At 43.0% G+C, this 18,892-nt stretch overlaps 1 protein-coding gene across 1 annotated transcript; it reads right to left on the bottom strand.

Moving 5' to 3' along the window:
• Positions 1–12,566: 12,566 nt before the first annotated feature.
• si:dkey-32e6.3 (uncharacterized) lies at positions 12,567–18,790 on the bottom strand. The gene is made up of 5 exons (XM_014145927.3): positions 18,136–18,790; positions 17,450–17,844; positions 15,801–15,961; positions 15,453–15,585; positions 12,567–15,310 (listed from the first exon to the last, which is right to left on the bottom strand). Exons 1-5 carry the CDS (start codon positions 18,449–18,451, stop codon positions 15,134–15,136), a joined length of 1,182 nt encoding a protein of 393 aa, XP_014001402.3. The 5' UTR covers positions 18,452–18,790; the 3' UTR covers positions 12,567–15,133.
• Between the last annotated feature and the right edge of the window lie 102 nt (positions 18,791–18,892).

Below are 18,892 nucleotides of genomic sequence, written 5' to 3'. Positions count from 1 at the left end.
GCTCAGCATATGTGGGAACTCCTTCAAGACTGTTGTGAACGCATTCCAGGAGAAGACGGTTGAGAGAATGCCAAAAGTGTGTAAAGCTGTCATCAAGGAAAAGGGTGACTACTTTGATGAATATAAAATGTAAATCTATTTAGATTTGTTTAGCACTTTTTTGGTTACTACATGATTCCATGTGTGTTATTTTATAGTTTTTATGTCTTCACTATTATTCTACAATGTAGAAAACAGTACAAATAAAGAAAACCCCTTGAATGAGTAGGTGTGTCTAAACTTTTGACTGGTACTGTATATACAGGCTTTCCAAATACAAAGTATACAGCAAAAGGCTCCTTGATTTGGACAATTTCACCATTTGCATTTGCTGAATAACATGTGTATAATGTAGGAACTATGAAATATGAACTTTTCTTAGAAAGCATCATGATTGCACTGATTATAAGTACACAACAATGATTCTCCTTTTCTACCACAGAAGCAGTTTGGGACATAACAGCAGGAACAGGTCCTATTCTCTGGCACAGTCAGGCATTGTGCCATCCAGTACTACACTGATTGAGGGTGGTATTTAACAGCACAATGGGGACTCAGACACAACAATGCTTCTCTCCTACTATGTAAGACGGGCAGGAAAGCTGCGTGTCAAACTGTAGAAATAATTATGCAAATAAGGACAGTCTGAGCAGGTTATCATTACAGAACATATGGCAATTATCACAATGCGCTGACAGTGTTACAGTAAAGGTGCAATTTGTAACTGTTGTTGACAAATATTGAAATTGACTGAGTAAAAATAGCAGCGAGTGGCATTGATTGTGCTTACATAATGTAGTAGGAACATTGTTAATAGAAAACAATGGCCGCGTCCGAATACCCATACTAGCGTAATACATACTTAAACGGCATACTATGTACTCGTCATTGCATACTACTTAGCACGAACCGTTTAGTAAAACATATGCAGTATCCTACAGCCGCAATGCAGTAGCGACTCCTGACTGGCTGAGTAGGTGGGGCGGGGCTGAGTGCGGGTGGATTTTATCAAATTCAACAGACATGCGTCACATTAACCAGTCTGATAATGGCTCATCTTCAATTTGATTATTATTATTGATTTTTTTACTGTGAATAGAATAGGAATGGAGTTATAGGCCTACTCAGGCTGGTTATAGGCAGACTATCACATTGGACCAAAACCGTAGCCCATAGGGCCCATCTATCCTATTTTAAAAAAGGGCTGAAGATAGAAACAGATAATTTGGTCCCATTTCAACACAATTATTAGTGAAACCAAAGTGCTGTAACATATGTAAATGCAATCAAATAGCCTGGTACACGCACCAAAACTGTTCAAATGTTCAAATCAAAAGGCTACTGCACAGAAAAAAGTGGACAGCTCGGTGCATCGCAAATTCAGAACCGCTGGACTGGCTGTTTGAGAAGATTTGAATCTGAAGTAAATACCAACATAGCTACTGTAGGTCAAAGCTGTGTGCTGGAAAACCTTGGTAGACATGGGTGAAATAGGCATTGTTGTGCTCATGTGAATTTCCTTTTGTTCCTGGCTTCAGACCAATACCTATTCTCACTTAAAAGTTTTTTGTTTATAATAAACTCATCATTGGGAACAAGATCATAATGACTGCAAAGGCTTGATCCATAAATTAAATCGTTAAATAGGTAGCGTAGCCTACTAAACTAAAACAATCCATATATTCAAATCAAAACACCTGATTAACATGGCATCAGTAACGCAGCCACATCCAGTGCTGACACCGAGTCCCCGGTGCTGACACATTCACAAATCAAAAGATGGTTTAGTATTTCCTTTAAAATCTCTGACGAAGGCTAAGAAACTCATTTCAATGAGAAAACACAAGTCCACTTTGGGTTGTGCCACTCATAGGAACTTCAAAAGTAGAGCAGTGCATGAAGGTCAGAGATCATTGGACATTGTTTTTCATCGGATCATTACTGAGCCTGGCTGGGATAAAGAAACAGAAAATGAAGGATTTCATGTTACAAGTACATCAGCTGAAAGGTCATTTTCCTGTAAAACCTACCGATGCAATAGTCATGGACAAGAGAGTCTCAAAAATGTAAACGGAAACGTGTGTGCTGCATGAACTTAAGTCCAGTGGAGTAGGCTACTGTATGACAGAGTCATTTACCAATTTGCCAGCATGAAAGAGAGGATGATGGCATTCCTCTACAAGTAGGGTAGGTCAACATGTTTTTCTCTTTGGACTGAATTGTTTTTGGTGTTTTAACATTTCTATTGTATTAGGCTGGGCATGTAGTTAATGTTTGTGTTGTCATCTTCGCTGTAAGATGATCCATTTGTATATGCGTACCATGATATTCATTGTTTTAGCTCAGTTTATTTCATGTTTGCTTCCATCTTCGCCACAAGATGGTAATACTTAACTATTTATCTAGTCTGAACTGTTGGCATATATTCTCAATTTTTCTTCTAAGTTGCACATATTATTTTTATGAGTCAGTGTGAATGTGCTCGTTGAGATGCTGCCTCTGCCAGAGAAGTGCTGTCCCACTGCTGGTGCTGATAGCGGTAGGCCACGCTCTCCAGTAACTCTCCATGGTTCTGAACATATATTTAGAGTGCACTGTTTAATGCACATCTTGGGGATACCACAGGTTAACATGAGTATTCTGGTGGCTTTTCTATAGTTAGCCTTCAACATCTCAAAGTAGAAGTGCATCACGGGTACATTTCCCATAGGCTATTTTAATCTTGCTGCTTCGGAAACATTTTAGTAATGATATTATTACAACTTGAGCCAACAGATGGTGAAATTAACTTTCCCAAATAACTAACTTGCATTTGAACATGCTGTGTAGGTCATGTAACCGTTTGTTACATACAATATTTTCTTTGTGGACTTAAACAGGACAGATGTTACTCTCCGGTTTGAACTGTGATGAAACAAAACGTATGTGGTTGATTTATTCCGCCACGGTGTGACGGTTGTCTTTTGGAACTGTCTGTAAACGAGGTTGGCTGTGGCTTATCAGCCTTATATTGGCTATCACGGTGCCCAATACATGCATTTCTAACGGTTATAGAGCAAACAACGCAATTATCACAACATAGGTTGTAAAAAATATATATCCTGCTTGGCTTCCTCATTGATTTTACCGACCCACAGCTACTGGAATGGAAAGAGACATCTGTTACAAAACACCCAAAAGTTGAATGACATTCTGAGACTGTCAAGCCAAGCCTTTGATACTGGGTAAGCCTACAAGATTTAGAGGAATGTATTTTCTGTTTGTCGAGATTGACATAGTCTACTTATTGTGGTGTTGAAAACGCAAACCATGATATACTGCCCTTAGTCAGTATGCTTTGTTTATTGGTTGTGTGTTGCATTGGCACAGAAACCTGTCGGTGGGAAACTTGTTGCATATATTTTATAGAATTCTAAATATGGCATCAACATGTAGAACAGCTGACTTCCTTCTAGCTGATCATTGTCTGCAGCCGGCGCTGATCGTAGTGTAATGAAACAGAAAGGTAGAGTGAGCTCGTCTGTGCTGGTCGGTGAACCCTCAACCTTCTGGCCTGTAGCCCTGCGTGGCATCGACTGTGCCACAAAAGTATGCTGAAGTGGCAATGTCGATATCCACATTTATAAACACAGAGAGTTACTTTGTAGTCATAAACATTATTTTGTGTTGATACTATGAGGGGGAGGGTGTGCAAATTATTTTGAAGTACATGGGGAGGGTCATGTGAAACTATTTGTAATGTTGGGGAGGGGGGTGCATTTTATTATGACACCTTGAGTTGGACCTGCCTTCCCCCCAGTAAATTTCTATCTGTCCCTAATCTGTGCAGAATCTCAAACAGCATTGATCCCTTTCACCATATACATTTTATGTAATCTCAACTGCAAACCAGGTCATTTGGTTCTGCTATTAGATCAAGAACAGTGATAATACATTAATGTTTTGTATAAATAAACCAAATATCTGACATTGTATTCCCATTTGAACTTTGCTGTGCTTTTAAATGGTTTAAAGCAGATTGATAGACATTTGTGACATTTGAACCAAAAATAAGACATTGTTTTTCCATTGTAATGTGGTTGTGCTTTTAGATGGTGGTTGGAAAGATAGCGATAACACATTGTAAATTCAACTAACTTTTGGCTGTCTTTTTGAGTGGGTGAATATAAGTCTCATTGATCAACGTCTCAACCAAATATTACCCAATTATCAAAGTTGAAATGACGTGGTGTGCCCAGCGGGCAACGATCCATCAAATCTCTCTAAAGCAGAAAACGATGTGTGTATTTCACACCACGATCATTTTTCACAAGGGATGAAAAACATACGCCCAAGTTTTGTATTGTCAAAGTGCCCTAAGAGTGGCGCGGTTGCCAAAAAACGCACACATCGAATGCGTCTGCGCGTGAAATGTGGACAATGCTCATCACCAAATGTACAATGCATTCACGTTGCAGTTATAGCCTACCCTCGCATCAGAAGTCAAGCATAGCCTATTTGCGGCACACATACAATGCAGAGATATATTAGCAATTTAAAACATGCATTACACTGTGGGCTATAGCAGCGGAGTGTCTCCTGAAACCTATTTCCCATTACTAAAGTAATCTAATAAAACACGAACTATAAGAAAAGTAGACATGAAACAAAAACACAAAAGTTTTAAAACGCACAATACCGTGTTCGACTGCAAGGATATAAACCCAGTCACTGAGATGGTGAGTCTTCTGGACTCCACACTCGAAGAAGACAGTATGCGCCTGACAGAAATATTGTTCCCGTTTTAGTCTTGAGCAAAGCCGACAGTGAGCAAGTCTCGGGCGCCTTTCCATTGGCTCACTATCGCTCGCTCTGCCCTCCTCCCAACTTCGTGCGCAACAGTATCTGAATGGCACTCTCGAGTTAATTAATGTATATAAAATACATTTGTTGGCCCTCTTCAACATTTACTTTTCTTTTATTGATATTCTTGTTCTCTCTGCATTGTTGGGAAGAGCCCCTAAGTAAGCATTTCACTAACTATACCTGTTGTTTACGAAGCATGTGACAAATAAAATTGGATTTGAACAGTCTGATATTTAAGGTGCTATTTATAGGCTACTCTCACCTAACAACGTATTTTTTGTTTGGGAATACCACATCAATGCGCAAAAGTTCGTGGTTTCCTCATAGCGATTGGTGTTACCTTATAATTTATTTGAAATAGCCAATCAATAACAAAGACCATCGTGCATTGTTCTTTCAATCAATGATTGAGTCTGTGGGTATATAACCTGAGCTATAGCGTGGGTCAGCTAACATTGTAGGTTATTGAGTCGCCATCAACATGCACAAACACAATCCATATTGTCATTTCCTTTAGCCTGGGGTGCATTTTGGAATATCTACACAACCTTGGAGAGCAACAGTGAGCAATTTCCATTCTTAGAATAATAATAACCTACAACAAATGTATTCCCTGTGGTGATTCTCTGATGCTCAATAACTTCTACTTCAATCAGAAATTCTACTAGTTTGAAATTCGTGTTGCACATCTCATTTACACAGTAAACATTCACATGAGATTGATGAAAAAATATATAGTAAAATAGCCATAATCTCCACTGCCCTCTTGAGGAAGTTAAAACCATGAGGTGGAGACTGGGGTAGGCTTTATAATGTTTCAGATCAACCCATGTGTGTGTGTGTGTGTGTGTGTGTGTGTGATCGGAAAGATGACGGAAGCGGTTGATGAAGTGGACTCAATCTAATGGCGGTATAATCAAGGAGAATTGGAATAATGTCCAAAATAAAGAAAAACAGAGCAAAGTAGAGTACAGGGATGAGAATGTCACTTGTAGGAGAGTACAGTCTGTAAATGAGGAGCAGCTGATGAAATTACCAATCTTGAGGAATCCATTTGAGATTTCCAAACTGGTGGAGAGAATGCTGAGTAGAGTGAAGGCTGTGAGGATCAAGAGAGGCGGGCTTGTTTATATTTTTTGTGCTTCTGAGGATCAGAAGAAATGTGTGTTGCGTCTCACCCAATTTGATCAATTTGAAGTGTTATGTGTGTGTCTCTTAGGAACAGGGCACCCCTCAAGGGGGTTAAATCTGGAGTCTCATGGGAACTAGATGTTGAAGAGATGAAAAATATTCCTGGAGTGATTCATGCACATCGGATGAATCGTGTGGTGCATGAAGAAAAAGTGAAGAGTATCTGTTCTTTTTTGATATGGAGTCTCTCCCTACTCAAGTGCAGTTAGGATATATTAACTACAAAGTCAGAGTATTTATCCCAAGACCAACGCAGTGTGATCATTGTAAAGCTTTTGGTCATGTTGCCCGAGATGTCCAAGTTGTGGAAAAGATCATATGTGTTATAAAAGTGATGAAAATGTGACATGTTGTAATTGTGGTGGGAACCATGAAGTCACGTCTTTTGAATGCCCCACAAGGGTGAAAGAGAATGAGGCGTCCAAAGTCAGGGCTATCCAGAGCACATAATATGCAGCAGCTGTTAAAAGGGTTGAGGGTATGAATGCTGCACTTGAAGAGTCCATGGTGGTGGATAGGCCTTCACTGCAGGCTGCAGGGGTTGCCTTTCACAAGCAGGATCCTGACATTTTAAAGGTTAAGAAGGTGGACTTTGTGGCCTTTATAGCTATTGTGATAAATGGCACTCCCAAGGTGGAAAGAAGGTCCAGGAAGATATAAATCATTGTGGAAATGGCGGAGCGATTCCTGGGGCACAGGCCGTACCACTCTCACAGGCCCTAATGCCTGCGAAGGGAGACATGGAGATTTAAAAGGATGAAGAAGTGGGAGTTTTGTTTTGTCAGTGTAGTATTTTTATTTGGGTGGATTAAGTTAGATTCACTATCACGTATGGATTTTCTTTTTACCTTGTTTTGGTTTCAACCCATCCAGTTGGTGGCGGCAATACACCTTTTTGGGTTGTAGTCCACTGTAAACGCACAGAAGAAGAAGATTTTGTGCGAGATGAAACAGTACTGTACGGCTTGCGAACTCTGACCCAACTTTTCTAATTTTGTGATTATTTTGCTGTTTATCTTAACTTTTTTTGCACAAACTGTATCTGCTATTAATTTCTTATGATCGAACAAGAACTTTTGAACATTAGATCGGCAGTTACTCAATTCTGGCTTCAACTTCGACTCATCTGCCCTGGGCTCCTTGTGTAATTCCAACACAATTTTCGGTCTACCCAAGAGGAAATGCCGGCATTACAGAGGCAGGAGAAGGGTAGTCCTGGCGGGAAAACTAGCCACCTCTCCCTCCATTCTATTGGCCAATCAGTCACTTGATAATAAGATGAATGACCTCCGATTGCAGATTTGCTATCAACAGGACTCTCGTAACTGAAATTTTCTTTGCTTTTCTGAAACATGGCTTTCGGACAAGATACCCCATGGCCATCCAACCCCATGGATTCTCCATTCACCGAGCGGACAGGGCATTGCATTCAGGTAAATCGAGAAGAGGAGGGGTATGCCTCTTCATCAACAGCAAATGTTGCGCTGACTAGCTCATTCTATCTCTCGACCCACTGTTCACCCATCTTGGAATACCTGATGGTCAAACGCCGACCCTTCTACCTCCTGAGAGAGTTTTCAGCTGTTATTGTGACTGCTGTAAATATTCTACCCCAGGACAAGAAAAACAACAAGCTGACATGTAAACTGTACCAGACTCTAAACAAGCAGGAAACAATGCAACCAGGTTAGGGTTTGGCCGGGGTAGGCCGTCATTGTAAATAACGAATTTGTTCTTAACTGACTTGCCTAGTTAAATAAAGGTTAAATGAAAAATAAATAAATAAAACCGGAGGCTGCTTTCCTTGTTGCTGGTGATTTGAATTCCGCAGCATTAAGATACCTGAGGCCAAACTTCCATCAATATGTCTCCGCCACCAGGGGCGATAAAGTCATAGACCACTGTTAATATACCTAGAAGCAAGCATACAAGGACCTCCCTTGTCCCCCCTTCAGCAAATCAGATCATGACTCTATACTCCTGATCCTGTCTACAAGCAGAAGCTAAAACAGGTAGTACCCATGACGTGCTCCATATAGAGAAATGGTCCTCCATATCGGAAGCTATGCTACAGGACTGCTTTGCTAGTGCTGACTGGAATATGTTCCCGGACTCCGCCGATAGCATTGACGAGCTAACCACCTCAGTCACCGGCTTCATTTGGAAATGCATCGCCGACGTTGTCCCCACTGTGAATGTTTGCTGCTTCCCCAGTCAAAAGCCCAGGGCTACCTATGGCTGAGGACACAAACAAGTACAAGAAGTCCCGCTATGACCTCCGCAGAGCCATCAAAAGGACAATATAGGAAAAAGATGGAATCCTATTATACATGCTCCACCGCCCGCTGCATGTGGCAAGGGATACAGTCCATTATGGATTAAAGGATGACCCAGCCTTGATCTGCCCAACGATGCCTCCCTACCAGACAAACTCAACGCATTTTATGCATGCTTCGACAAAAACATCCCCAACATCTCGCTCTCCAAGGCCGTCGTGAGTAAGGTTTTTAAATCAGGTCAACAGTCGGAAGGCCACGGGGACGGTATTTCAGGGCGTGTTCTCAGTGGGGCGGCAAGGTAGCCTAGTGGTTAGAGCGTTGGACTAGTAACTGAAAGGTTACAAGATCGAATCCCCAAGCTGACAAGATCGAATCCCCAAGCTGACAAGGTAAAAATCTGTTGTTCTGTCCCTGAACAAGGCAGTTAACCCACTGGGCCGTCATTGAAAATAAGAATTTGTTCTTAACTGACTTGCCTAGTTAAATAAAGATGAAAAAAAGAGCATGCGCAGAACAGCTGGCAGGCATATTCAAGGTTCTTTTCAAACTCTCCTTGTCCCAGTCTGTAATCCCTGCATGTCTCAAACTGATCACCATCATTCCTCCTCCCAAGGCAACCTGCCACAATGACTACCAACCTGTAGCACACATCTGTAATCATGAAGTGATTTAAAAGGCTGGTTATGGCACACATCAACACCATCACCCTAGACCAGGGATCATCAACTAGATTTAGCCGAGAGACAATTTTTTCTTGAGCAGATGGTCGGGGGGCAGAACATAATTACAAATAATTAGCAAAATCGACCGCAAGAGTAGCAAACAGATATTTGACTAAAACAACATTTCAAACCTTGCTTACGTTAGTATACGATCACCTCTCTATTATGCATGGGAATACCTGGGAACAGATTTCCAAAATTAAAATCACTTGGAGCGGATGTCCTGGTGTTTTTACAATCTTTTATGTCCAACAATGAAAACTGATTTTTTTTTTTATCCTTGAAAGAAAAAAAATTGCCCTGAAAACTTGGGGGGCCAAATAAAAACACAGCCATTTGGGGAACCCTGCCCAAGACACACTTCAATTTGCACACCGCCCCAACAGATCCATGGACGACACAATCTCAATTGCACTCCACACTGCCCTCACCCACCTGGATAAGATGAATACCTATGTGAGAATGCTGAAAATCAACTACAGCTCTGAGGTCAACACCATAGTCCCCTCCAAGCTTGTCACCAAGCTTGTGACCCAGGGACTAAAAACCGCCCTCTGCAACTTGATCCTGGACTTCCTGACTGGCCGACCCCAGGTGGTGAGGGAAGGCAACATCACCTCTGTAACACTGACCCTCAACACGGGGGCCCCACAAGGGTGTGTGCTTAGTCCCTGACTGTACTCCCTGTTCACCCACGACTGCGTGGCCACGCACGACTCCAGCACGATCATCAAGTTTGCTGATGACATGACGGTGGTAGACCTGATCACCTACGACAATGAGACAGCCTACAGGGAGGTGGTCAGTGAAATGGCAGTGTGGTGCCAGGACAACAACCTCTCCCTCAACGCCAGTAAGACCATGGAGCTGATTGTGGACTACAGGAAACGGGGGTGTGAGCATACCCACATGGACGGGGCTACAGTGGAGTGGATCGAGAGCTTCAAGTTCCTTGGTGTCCAAATCACTAAGATTTGGACAGCGCCTCTTCCCCCTCAGGAGGTTGAAAAGATTTGGAATAAGCCCTCAAATCCTCATAAATTCTACAGCTGCACCACTGAGAGCATCTTAACTGGCTGCATCACTGCTTGGTATGGCAACTACACCGCCCTTGATCGCATGGTGCTATAGAGGGTGGTACGGACAGCCCAGTACATCATTTGGGGCTCCCTGCCATCCAGGACCTCTGTATCAGGTGTTGTGAAAGGAAGGCCTGTACAATTGTTAAAGACTCCAGCCACCCAAACCATAGACTGTTCTCTCTGCTTCCGCATGGCAAGCGGTACTGGAGCAACAAACAAGTCTGACACCAACAGACTCTTCAAAAGCTTCTATCCCCAGGCCAAGTAGCTAACTAAATAGCTAACAAAATGGATACAGACTATCTGCATTAACCCTTCTATTTTTGCTCTGACTCTATGCAGATTCCTACACACTCACTAACACACACTCCCACCCACCCACAACCTGCACAGACATTCATACTGACCCTACACACACTCACATACAATCATAATATATACTGCTGCTACTCTGTTTATCATATATACTGATGCCTAGTCACCCTACCCCTATACATACAGTAACTACCCCTACCACTCCAGTATCCCTGCACATTGTAAATATGGTATTGGAACTGACCCTGTATATAGCTACTGACCCTGAAACTGACCCTGTATAAAGCTACTGACCCTGGAACTGACCCTGTATATAGCTACTGACCCTGGAACTGACCCTGTATAAAGCTGCTGACCCTGAAACTGACCCTGGATAAAGCTTCTGACCATGGAACTAACCCTATATATAGCTACTGACCCTGGAACTGACACTGTATATAGCTACTGACCCTGGAACTGTCCCTGTATATAGCTACTATCCCTGAAACTGACCCTGTATAAAGCTACTGACCCTGGAACTGACCCTGTATATAGCTACTGACCCTGGAACTGACCCTGTATATAGCTACTATCCCTGAAACTGACCCTGTATAAAGCTACTGACCCTGGAACTGACCCTGTATAAAGCTACTGACCCTGGAAGTGACCCTGTATATAGCTACTGACCCTGGAACTGACCCTGTATATAACTACTGACCCTGGATCTGTCCCTGTATATAGCTACTGACCCTGGATCTGTCCCTGTATAAAGCTTACTGACCCTGGAACTGACCCTGTATATAGCTACTGACCCTGGATCTGTCCCTGTATATAGCTACTGACCCTGGATCTGTCCCTGTATAAAGCTTACTGACCCTGGAACTGACCCTGTATATAGCTACTGACCCTGGATCTGTCCCTGTATATAGCTACTGACCCTGGATCTGTCCCTATATAAAGCTTACTGACCCCGGAACTGACCCTTTATAAAGCTTACTTACTTTCTCATGTTCTTATTTCTATTTCTCGTGTTTTTGTTCTACTTTACTTTTTTAAATAATACTACTGATTACTGCACTGTTGGGAAAGAGCTTGCAAGGCATTTCACTGTACCTGCACATGACAATAACTTGAAACTTGAACCTAACCTCAAATGAAATGCATCTCTAAATTCTCTTCCACATGGTAGCTTGGGTCAGTTACAAACATTTTAAATTGCAATATTTGGACCATTTCAAACCTAGTGCTAAATAAGCCCCTGTGCATTGTTTATTTGGGCCTAAAATAAACATCATAAAAGAAAGGCAAATCTTTCGAAGGGAAAACATGTACCGTAATGTGTGTGATAAGAGACTATCATGCTATTTAGGTTTCATATTTATAAAGTCAATCTGACACAGGCTACAACTCAAATCAAATTATTTCCCTGGAGACCTTTACTTGGAGTCAGGAGTTAAATGCAACCTAGTATTGTGAACAGACCATAAACCACAATGAGCACACTGGACATGCACACTAATGTACTCTGAGTGAGGGAGTCTCCCTACTGTACACACTGTTCTGACCCATTTGGCTTGTAATGAAAGGACATAGCGTTTGCTGCTGCAATCAGGCAACACAACAATGGCCATTACTTCACATTAGCCAACCCTGTACATATTGTGCTGGAGATGAGAGATGATGACTGGGTATGCCCAGCCTGAAGAGTCTGCAGAGATAGGACCACAGTATTTCTTTCCAGTACCCAGCCATTCAACTCCACAATAATGTTCCTTTCAGGTTACAAGTGTCCAGTCACATGTAGTGAGCTAACTATTTATTACAATGCCATTACTAATCTGTCGAAACTTTTTTCCAGACTAAAATGCTCTAAGAACTATGTTTCACTGTTCAAGTCCCTGTAGTCTGCACACACTGAACTGCTTATGATTCCTGATTGATTAGTTCCCCAAGGTACATTATTCCTGTTCACCGTGTAGGCTGTTCATTGATTTTACATCTTCACTTAACTGTATCCAAAAGGCCTGAGGGGAAATCAATAGTGCTTTTAGGTGACAGTAATACTCTGATCAATACCTGGTCAGTACATTCACACACACACACACACAAAAAAGTACATTTTCTTCCACTCAGGAGGTTTATTGAACACCGCACAAGCTGATTGTTCAGAATGTTCATCATGAAACATACAAGCATCGTCTTACGTCAGGTGGCATCACTCATACGCGTTACTCGTCCCCTGACACTCAGTGCAGGCGATTAGTCACGCTATCTGACGTAAAACAATGACATACAAAAAGACACTAAGTATATCCAGATTCAAGCATTCAGACTGACTTTGTGAGTGCATGATAAGGTAACAGTCAGTCGATCCAACAGACAATCTTGCATCTGAATCCGTCTCCCATCAAATGTGACTTTGCCTTAGCAACAATGCCCCATGCCTCTTTTTGTATAATTGCAGTCAAAGGCCTGATTGCTGCTTTAAAAGGCGTCTGCATGCTTCCCAGCCAACACAGTTTGTGCATATATAATGACAGCACTGGGATGTTTTTGTTCGTTTTGGACTTCAATAAAGGGTTTTTTGGCTGTTCGGACACACAAAACAATATTCTAGAGGCAAGCCAAAGTCAGTAGCCGGAGTCTACGCCTCTTGGTCGTTGATTGGTCAACAGTAGTGATTCTTCAATTAAGTCTGTTGTCATTCAACAAGACGACTCGATTTCATGAGAAAAAAAATTCATTGAGAAATACTGCACCAAACAGTTAAATGTAAAATTGCACGACTAAGTTCTCCTTAGCAAAAACATAAAAATGAATGAACGATTTTTTTAGTTATTCTGACTAGACTGAGGAAGTGTATACAACTAGTGTCTCAAAATGGACAAACATTACTATTGTCGCTTTTTTCAAGCAAAAGTCTTTTAAGGGAGTATGCGAGCACACTCATTTGGTTCTCCAAGCTGAGTTCGGCTAGGTGCTAGCCGAACTGAAGCATGCTGACGCCTTCTCTTCCACAATTACCCACATCCTGGTGATTGTGATGTGCTACTTTGAAAAGGTGTCTCAAATTTGCAGTAGTCAAACGCCACACTCCCTTCAAGCTTAAAAATAAATATGCTAATACTAATCATTGATTCAACTTATATACTTAGTAAAAACATTAAGGACACCTGCTCTTTCCATGACAGACTGACCAAGTGAATGCTATGATCCCTTATTGATGCAACTTAGGTTAAATAAGGATTTTTAAGCCTCGAGACATTTGAGACATGGATTGTGTATGTGTGCCATTCAGAGGATGGTGAATGCGCAAGACAAAAGATTGAAGTGCCTATGAACGGGGTTTGGTATTAGATGCCAGGTGCACCGGTTTGTGTCAAGAACTGCAACGCTGCTGGGTTTTTACAAGCTCAACAGTTTCTCGTGTGTATCAAGAATGGTCCACACACAAAGGACATCCAGACAATTTGACAAAACTGCGGGAAGCATTGGCGTCAACATGGGCCAGCATCCCTGTGGAACACTTTTGACACTTTGTAGTGTCCATGCCCCAAAGGAAGGTGTCCTTAATGTTTTGTACAGTCGGTGTATAGCGCTTTTCTAGACACCCAAAGAGCTTTACATTGTAACGGGGCCGCTCACCTCATCCACCACTATGACAAACCTTCAAGAGAAAGCGTGACACACATTCCCCGGATATATACTTTTTGTCCACATGAGCGCTTCCAAAGAAAGTAAAGTAATTTTCAGTGCAAATAAACTCCAAACCACATAAACCCAAATTATATTAGGTCAAACTCATCCATTGTTTTGCCATGATAAACAGTCAAACAGTAATACTAATTGTGGTTAATATTAAAGTAATTTGTCTGTAGACTAGAGTATGTATTAAGTTGTAACAGTTAGTCTTACTGCTCAACCATGCAGCTCTCTCTCTTTGTAATATTAGAAACATTCAAGTCTTTCTGAACACATTTTGGTATACGTAAACAATGCCTTTATATCAATTACCAATTTTTTAAAATATATATTATAATTTAAAAACAGCAGCACAATAATACTACAAAATAATGCCTTCTACATATGCAATATATTGGTTGCCAGTGTCACACACCCTGAGAATATTGACCTTAGAGGACGAGTTGGAGCAACTACAGGATACAGGAGCTCCCTTTTACCTTCCACCTCCAGTCTACAGACCTGAGTTCTCCCAACCCATTCTCACCCTGGACCTCCAGTCTACAGACCTGAGTTCTCCCAACCCATTCTCACCCTGGACCTCCAGTCTACAGACCTGAGTTCTCCCAACCCATTCTCACCCTGGACCTCCAGTCTACAGACCTGAGTTCTCCCAACCCCTTCTCACCCTGGACCTCCAGTCTACAGACCTGAGTTCTCCCAACCCATTCTCACCCTGGACCTCCAGTCTACAGACCTGAGTTCTCCCAACCCCTTCTCACCCTGGACCTCCAGTCTACAGACCTGAGTTCTCCCAACCCATTCTCACCCTGGACCTCCAGTCTACAGACCTGAGTTCTCCCAACCCCTTCTCACCCTGGACCTCCAGTCTACAGACCTGAGTTCTCCCAACCCATTCTCACCCTGGACCTCCAGTCTACAGACCTGAGTTCTCCCAACCCCTTCTCACCCTGGACCTCTGGGCTACAGACAAACCACTCTAGCCTGCCCCCTGCTGAAGGTTCCTGTCATAGTTCTCCTGGCAGATGCTGATGCGCTGGGTGAAGTACTCTGGGTCTGAGATGGCCCTGAGCAGATCGTTCTGGACCAGACAGAGGTCATACAGCTCTGAGGTGGAGGCTGTGCGGGTCTCTGAGCCATCTCGGTCCAGAAACACCTTCAGAACCATGGAACAAGAACAGAAACAACATGAGAGGATATTTAAGGCAAAAAAACGTATCTGCAAGGGGAAACTAATCCACATCCATATGGGTATGCATAAACCATCCAAAAGCACATTAACCGAGGCAAAAACACACCTTTGGATGGACGATGGTGTCTTTGTCATTCTGTCGAATGTTGTCATCGATGAAGATGTGCTGGACATCTTGGTCGAAGGGGTCCACCCACAGAGGTTTCCCTCCCAGGATGGAGTAGGTGTTCCTGGCCCACCTACAGATAGAGAGCCCAGTGTCCTGACTACATCAACGAGACTGAAACAGGACAATACAGAAAGAACTTCTCCTTTATAACTCAAACTTGGACTACATTTTTTATTGAAAGATGGATTTATGAGCTTGCCCGAAAACTAGGGCACCTCCAATACTCGAGTGCCTTCATTGGTGTGATTAGGCTAGCCGCTAGTCTTTTGGAAAAGGTTCACCTACCAGTCAAAATGGTCCTGGAAGCCCCCCAGGCACTGAACAGAGCTGAGGTACTGGTACAGGGCTCGCTCCCCGTCACGGGTCGACAGACGCTCCTCTGCCCGGGTGAGGACCGCCCCCTTCTTACTGCAGCGGATCTGGCCTGGCGTCTCATTCACACTCAGCTGGGGAGGGAGCAGAAAGAACACAGCTGGCTTTAGCATCTGTTATACTCTCTCTGATCAGCAGCGTATTAGAGATGTACAGGTATCTAGCAGAAATTATGGAAATCCTCTGTACTTCAGCATAGCTATCATTTTAGAATCAGAGGAAACAATTAAGCTTACAGGTCATGCAAGTTCCAAACCTGCTAAGTCAAATGATCTTCTTTCACCCTCAATCTCTGTGCCGACACTCTTACACAAATAGCCCTTGACAGGAGACAGTTTGAATAAGTCATCATCTGGATGTTTCTTTCTTTTATTGCAGCTAACTGTGTGTTGCCGTAGCAGCCTTTGAGCCTCCTCCCTGCAGAAATCGATGTGTTCTGCTCCAGTAAACGAACAGGTACAAGAACACGCTGAGGGGGCTGAGAAGAGACTGCAGGCACACTCTATACCCAGGGGAGTCGCACCACCCACCCTACATCTCACTGTGAATGACCTTCTGAACAGGGCACTCTTCCAACATCTGGGAACAAGCTTACAGATCAGATTTTTGACCCCTATATCCCACTGCCACAACCTCACAAACACACACACACAAGCCCAGATGCACACACACAACAACTGTAGTCTTTCAGATGAAACAGACTTGGCCCAAGCTTAAAAATGGGTCTATAATTGTGAAGTGTGGTTGACCTCTTCAAATCAGGCAGAGGAGGAAGAACATCACCTCTCTCAAAGGACTATGACTCACTCTCAGTAGCACATCCACCTGTAACATGGTGTCACCCTCTCAATGACAAGCTGCAACAGAGAGCAGCCCACAATGAGTAATGATTGCAAGTACTGGGCTATTGGCAGGATAGCTAACAGTAGTGATTATGATAAGAGCAATGTGTCCATTAAATATGGTAGTTTGTGAGTAAGAGCTTGGTAAAATGCCAGGACAACAATCATTATTGCTACTGTCCTAATGACACCACATCCAGCATCACACCCACAACCACCACCCAAAGCACTCATCAAAATGGTCAAAGACTCCAGTCACCCAAGTCATAGATATAGGCTCTCTGCTACCGCACAGCAAGCGGTACCGGAGCGCCAAGTCTATGTCCGAAAGGTTCCTTAACAGCTTCTACCCCAAGTCATAAGACAGCTGAATAATTAATCAAATGGCTATTTGCATTGACCCCCCCCCCCCCCCCCCTTTGTTTTTACACTGCTGCTACTCGCTGTTTATTATGCATAGTCAATTTTAACCATACCTACATGTACAAATTACCTCGACTACCCTGTACCCCCGCACATTGACTCGGTACCGGTATCCCCTGTATATAGCCTCATCATTGTTATTTTATGGTGTAACTTTTCTTTATTTTTTACTTTAATTTAGTAAATATTTTCTTAAAACTGCATTGTTGGTTAAGGGCTTGTAAGTAAGCATTTCACGGTAAGGTCTACACCTGTTGTATTCGGCGCATGTGACAAATACAATTTGGTTTGGTTTACCTTAAGTGCTGGAAGGTCAGGGAAGAGTGGGTGGGAGCCCTGAGTGAGTGCACGGGACACTGCAGACAGCACGCGGGGCAGGTCTGAGCCAAAAGTGCGGAACAGGATAGCAAAGTCCCTCCCCTCTGCCACCAGGTCTTTCAGTAGCTGGAAGAAGGAGGGCAAGATCCAGTGGTACAGCTGTCCATCCTCCCCCTTCACAGCCAGCTCCTTGTCCCCCTTCAGCTCCTTCGGCCATCGCAGCATCGCCAGGTGCTCATCCAGCACACCCCGGAACCGCCGACCTGCAGTGGAGCTGGTGAAGCCTGCCACCCGGCCAAACTGGGAGTAGTAGCTGACAGCGCCCTCACATGGTGGAAGTAGGGAAGGTGAGTCACTCATCCACATCCATTTACCTACAGAGCAGATAAAGAAGCAGGTGTTAAGCAATTGCACACAACAATGAGATCACCATGGCAGGTAGGCACAGTAGTGACTCCACTTATTGAATTGTCATGTCATTTATAGAAAAAGGATAGAGGTGTGCCACTACATTGTAAGTGGGGCTTTTGCTCCTTGAGAAATATTTAGTTTCATAGACCACTACTTCAAATAAAACTGTCTACATGTAGGAAATAAGTGACCTTTTAGACTGAGGTCGCCTGGCCCCTCAGAGGCTTGTTACTTATATTGCAACCTGGTCTTACCTTGTTTACTCATTTGTCCCCATGTCACTGTGGAAATAAAGTAATCCAAAGCTGCAATAGTTCCTTGACCTGTCACAGCATCAGACACCAAGATGGTGTTATTGAGGTCAACGTGAAGGACAAGCTTTTTCTTCTTTACACACAACCCATGAGGGACAGACACTGTTCGGGCTTCTTCAGTGGCACAGCAATCGTTCGCATTTCCTTTGGAGTGTGGAGTCGGGTGCTTGTCTGTCGCCGGGTCATGTCCATTACGACTGTCCTCATTGTTTAGAGAAGCTGAGGGATGATCACCTGTCTTGTCGCAGTATGCCATTATGTGGCTCCACTCTCGAATGATCAGTTGTGGAAACCTGATTTTCTTTAACTAACGTTAGCTAGCTAACCAAGTTGTCATTGAGAATTGCCAGAGGGTTAAGTCAAGTTACTGAAACCAGAATCTCTTTGTCCACAACAGCAGGTGTATTTGTAGCTAACTAGCTACATGGCTATAAGACAGCTATTACACTTGTCAAAACAGGATCGTTTTGAAAAACATAATTTAAAAGAGTTGTCCAAGTTGGTATAACTAGTCACATAAAAATACCACACTCCGGCTTTTCCGTTGACTCAGCGCCAGAAAATGTTTTTTTTTACTTCCTCATTCTTTATCGCAGTTTCTTCTTCTCTTACTGTAAAGTGTGGCGTCTGCAAGTAAATACAGTAAGATGCGCCATCTAGAGGAGCAGTGTCGGTTGGAGGACCAAAAACTTCAAAC

Source organism: Salmo salar, chromosome 15 (assembly GCF_965601325.2).
Source record: "Salmo salar chromosome 15, fSalSal1, whole genome shotgun sequence".
Classification (NCBI taxonomy): domain Eukaryota; kingdom Metazoa; phylum Chordata; class Actinopteri; order Salmoniformes; family Salmonidae; genus Salmo; species Salmo salar.
Note: the sequence above shows the minus strand (reverse complement) of the source record. Positions and strands in the feature narration are given on the sequence as shown.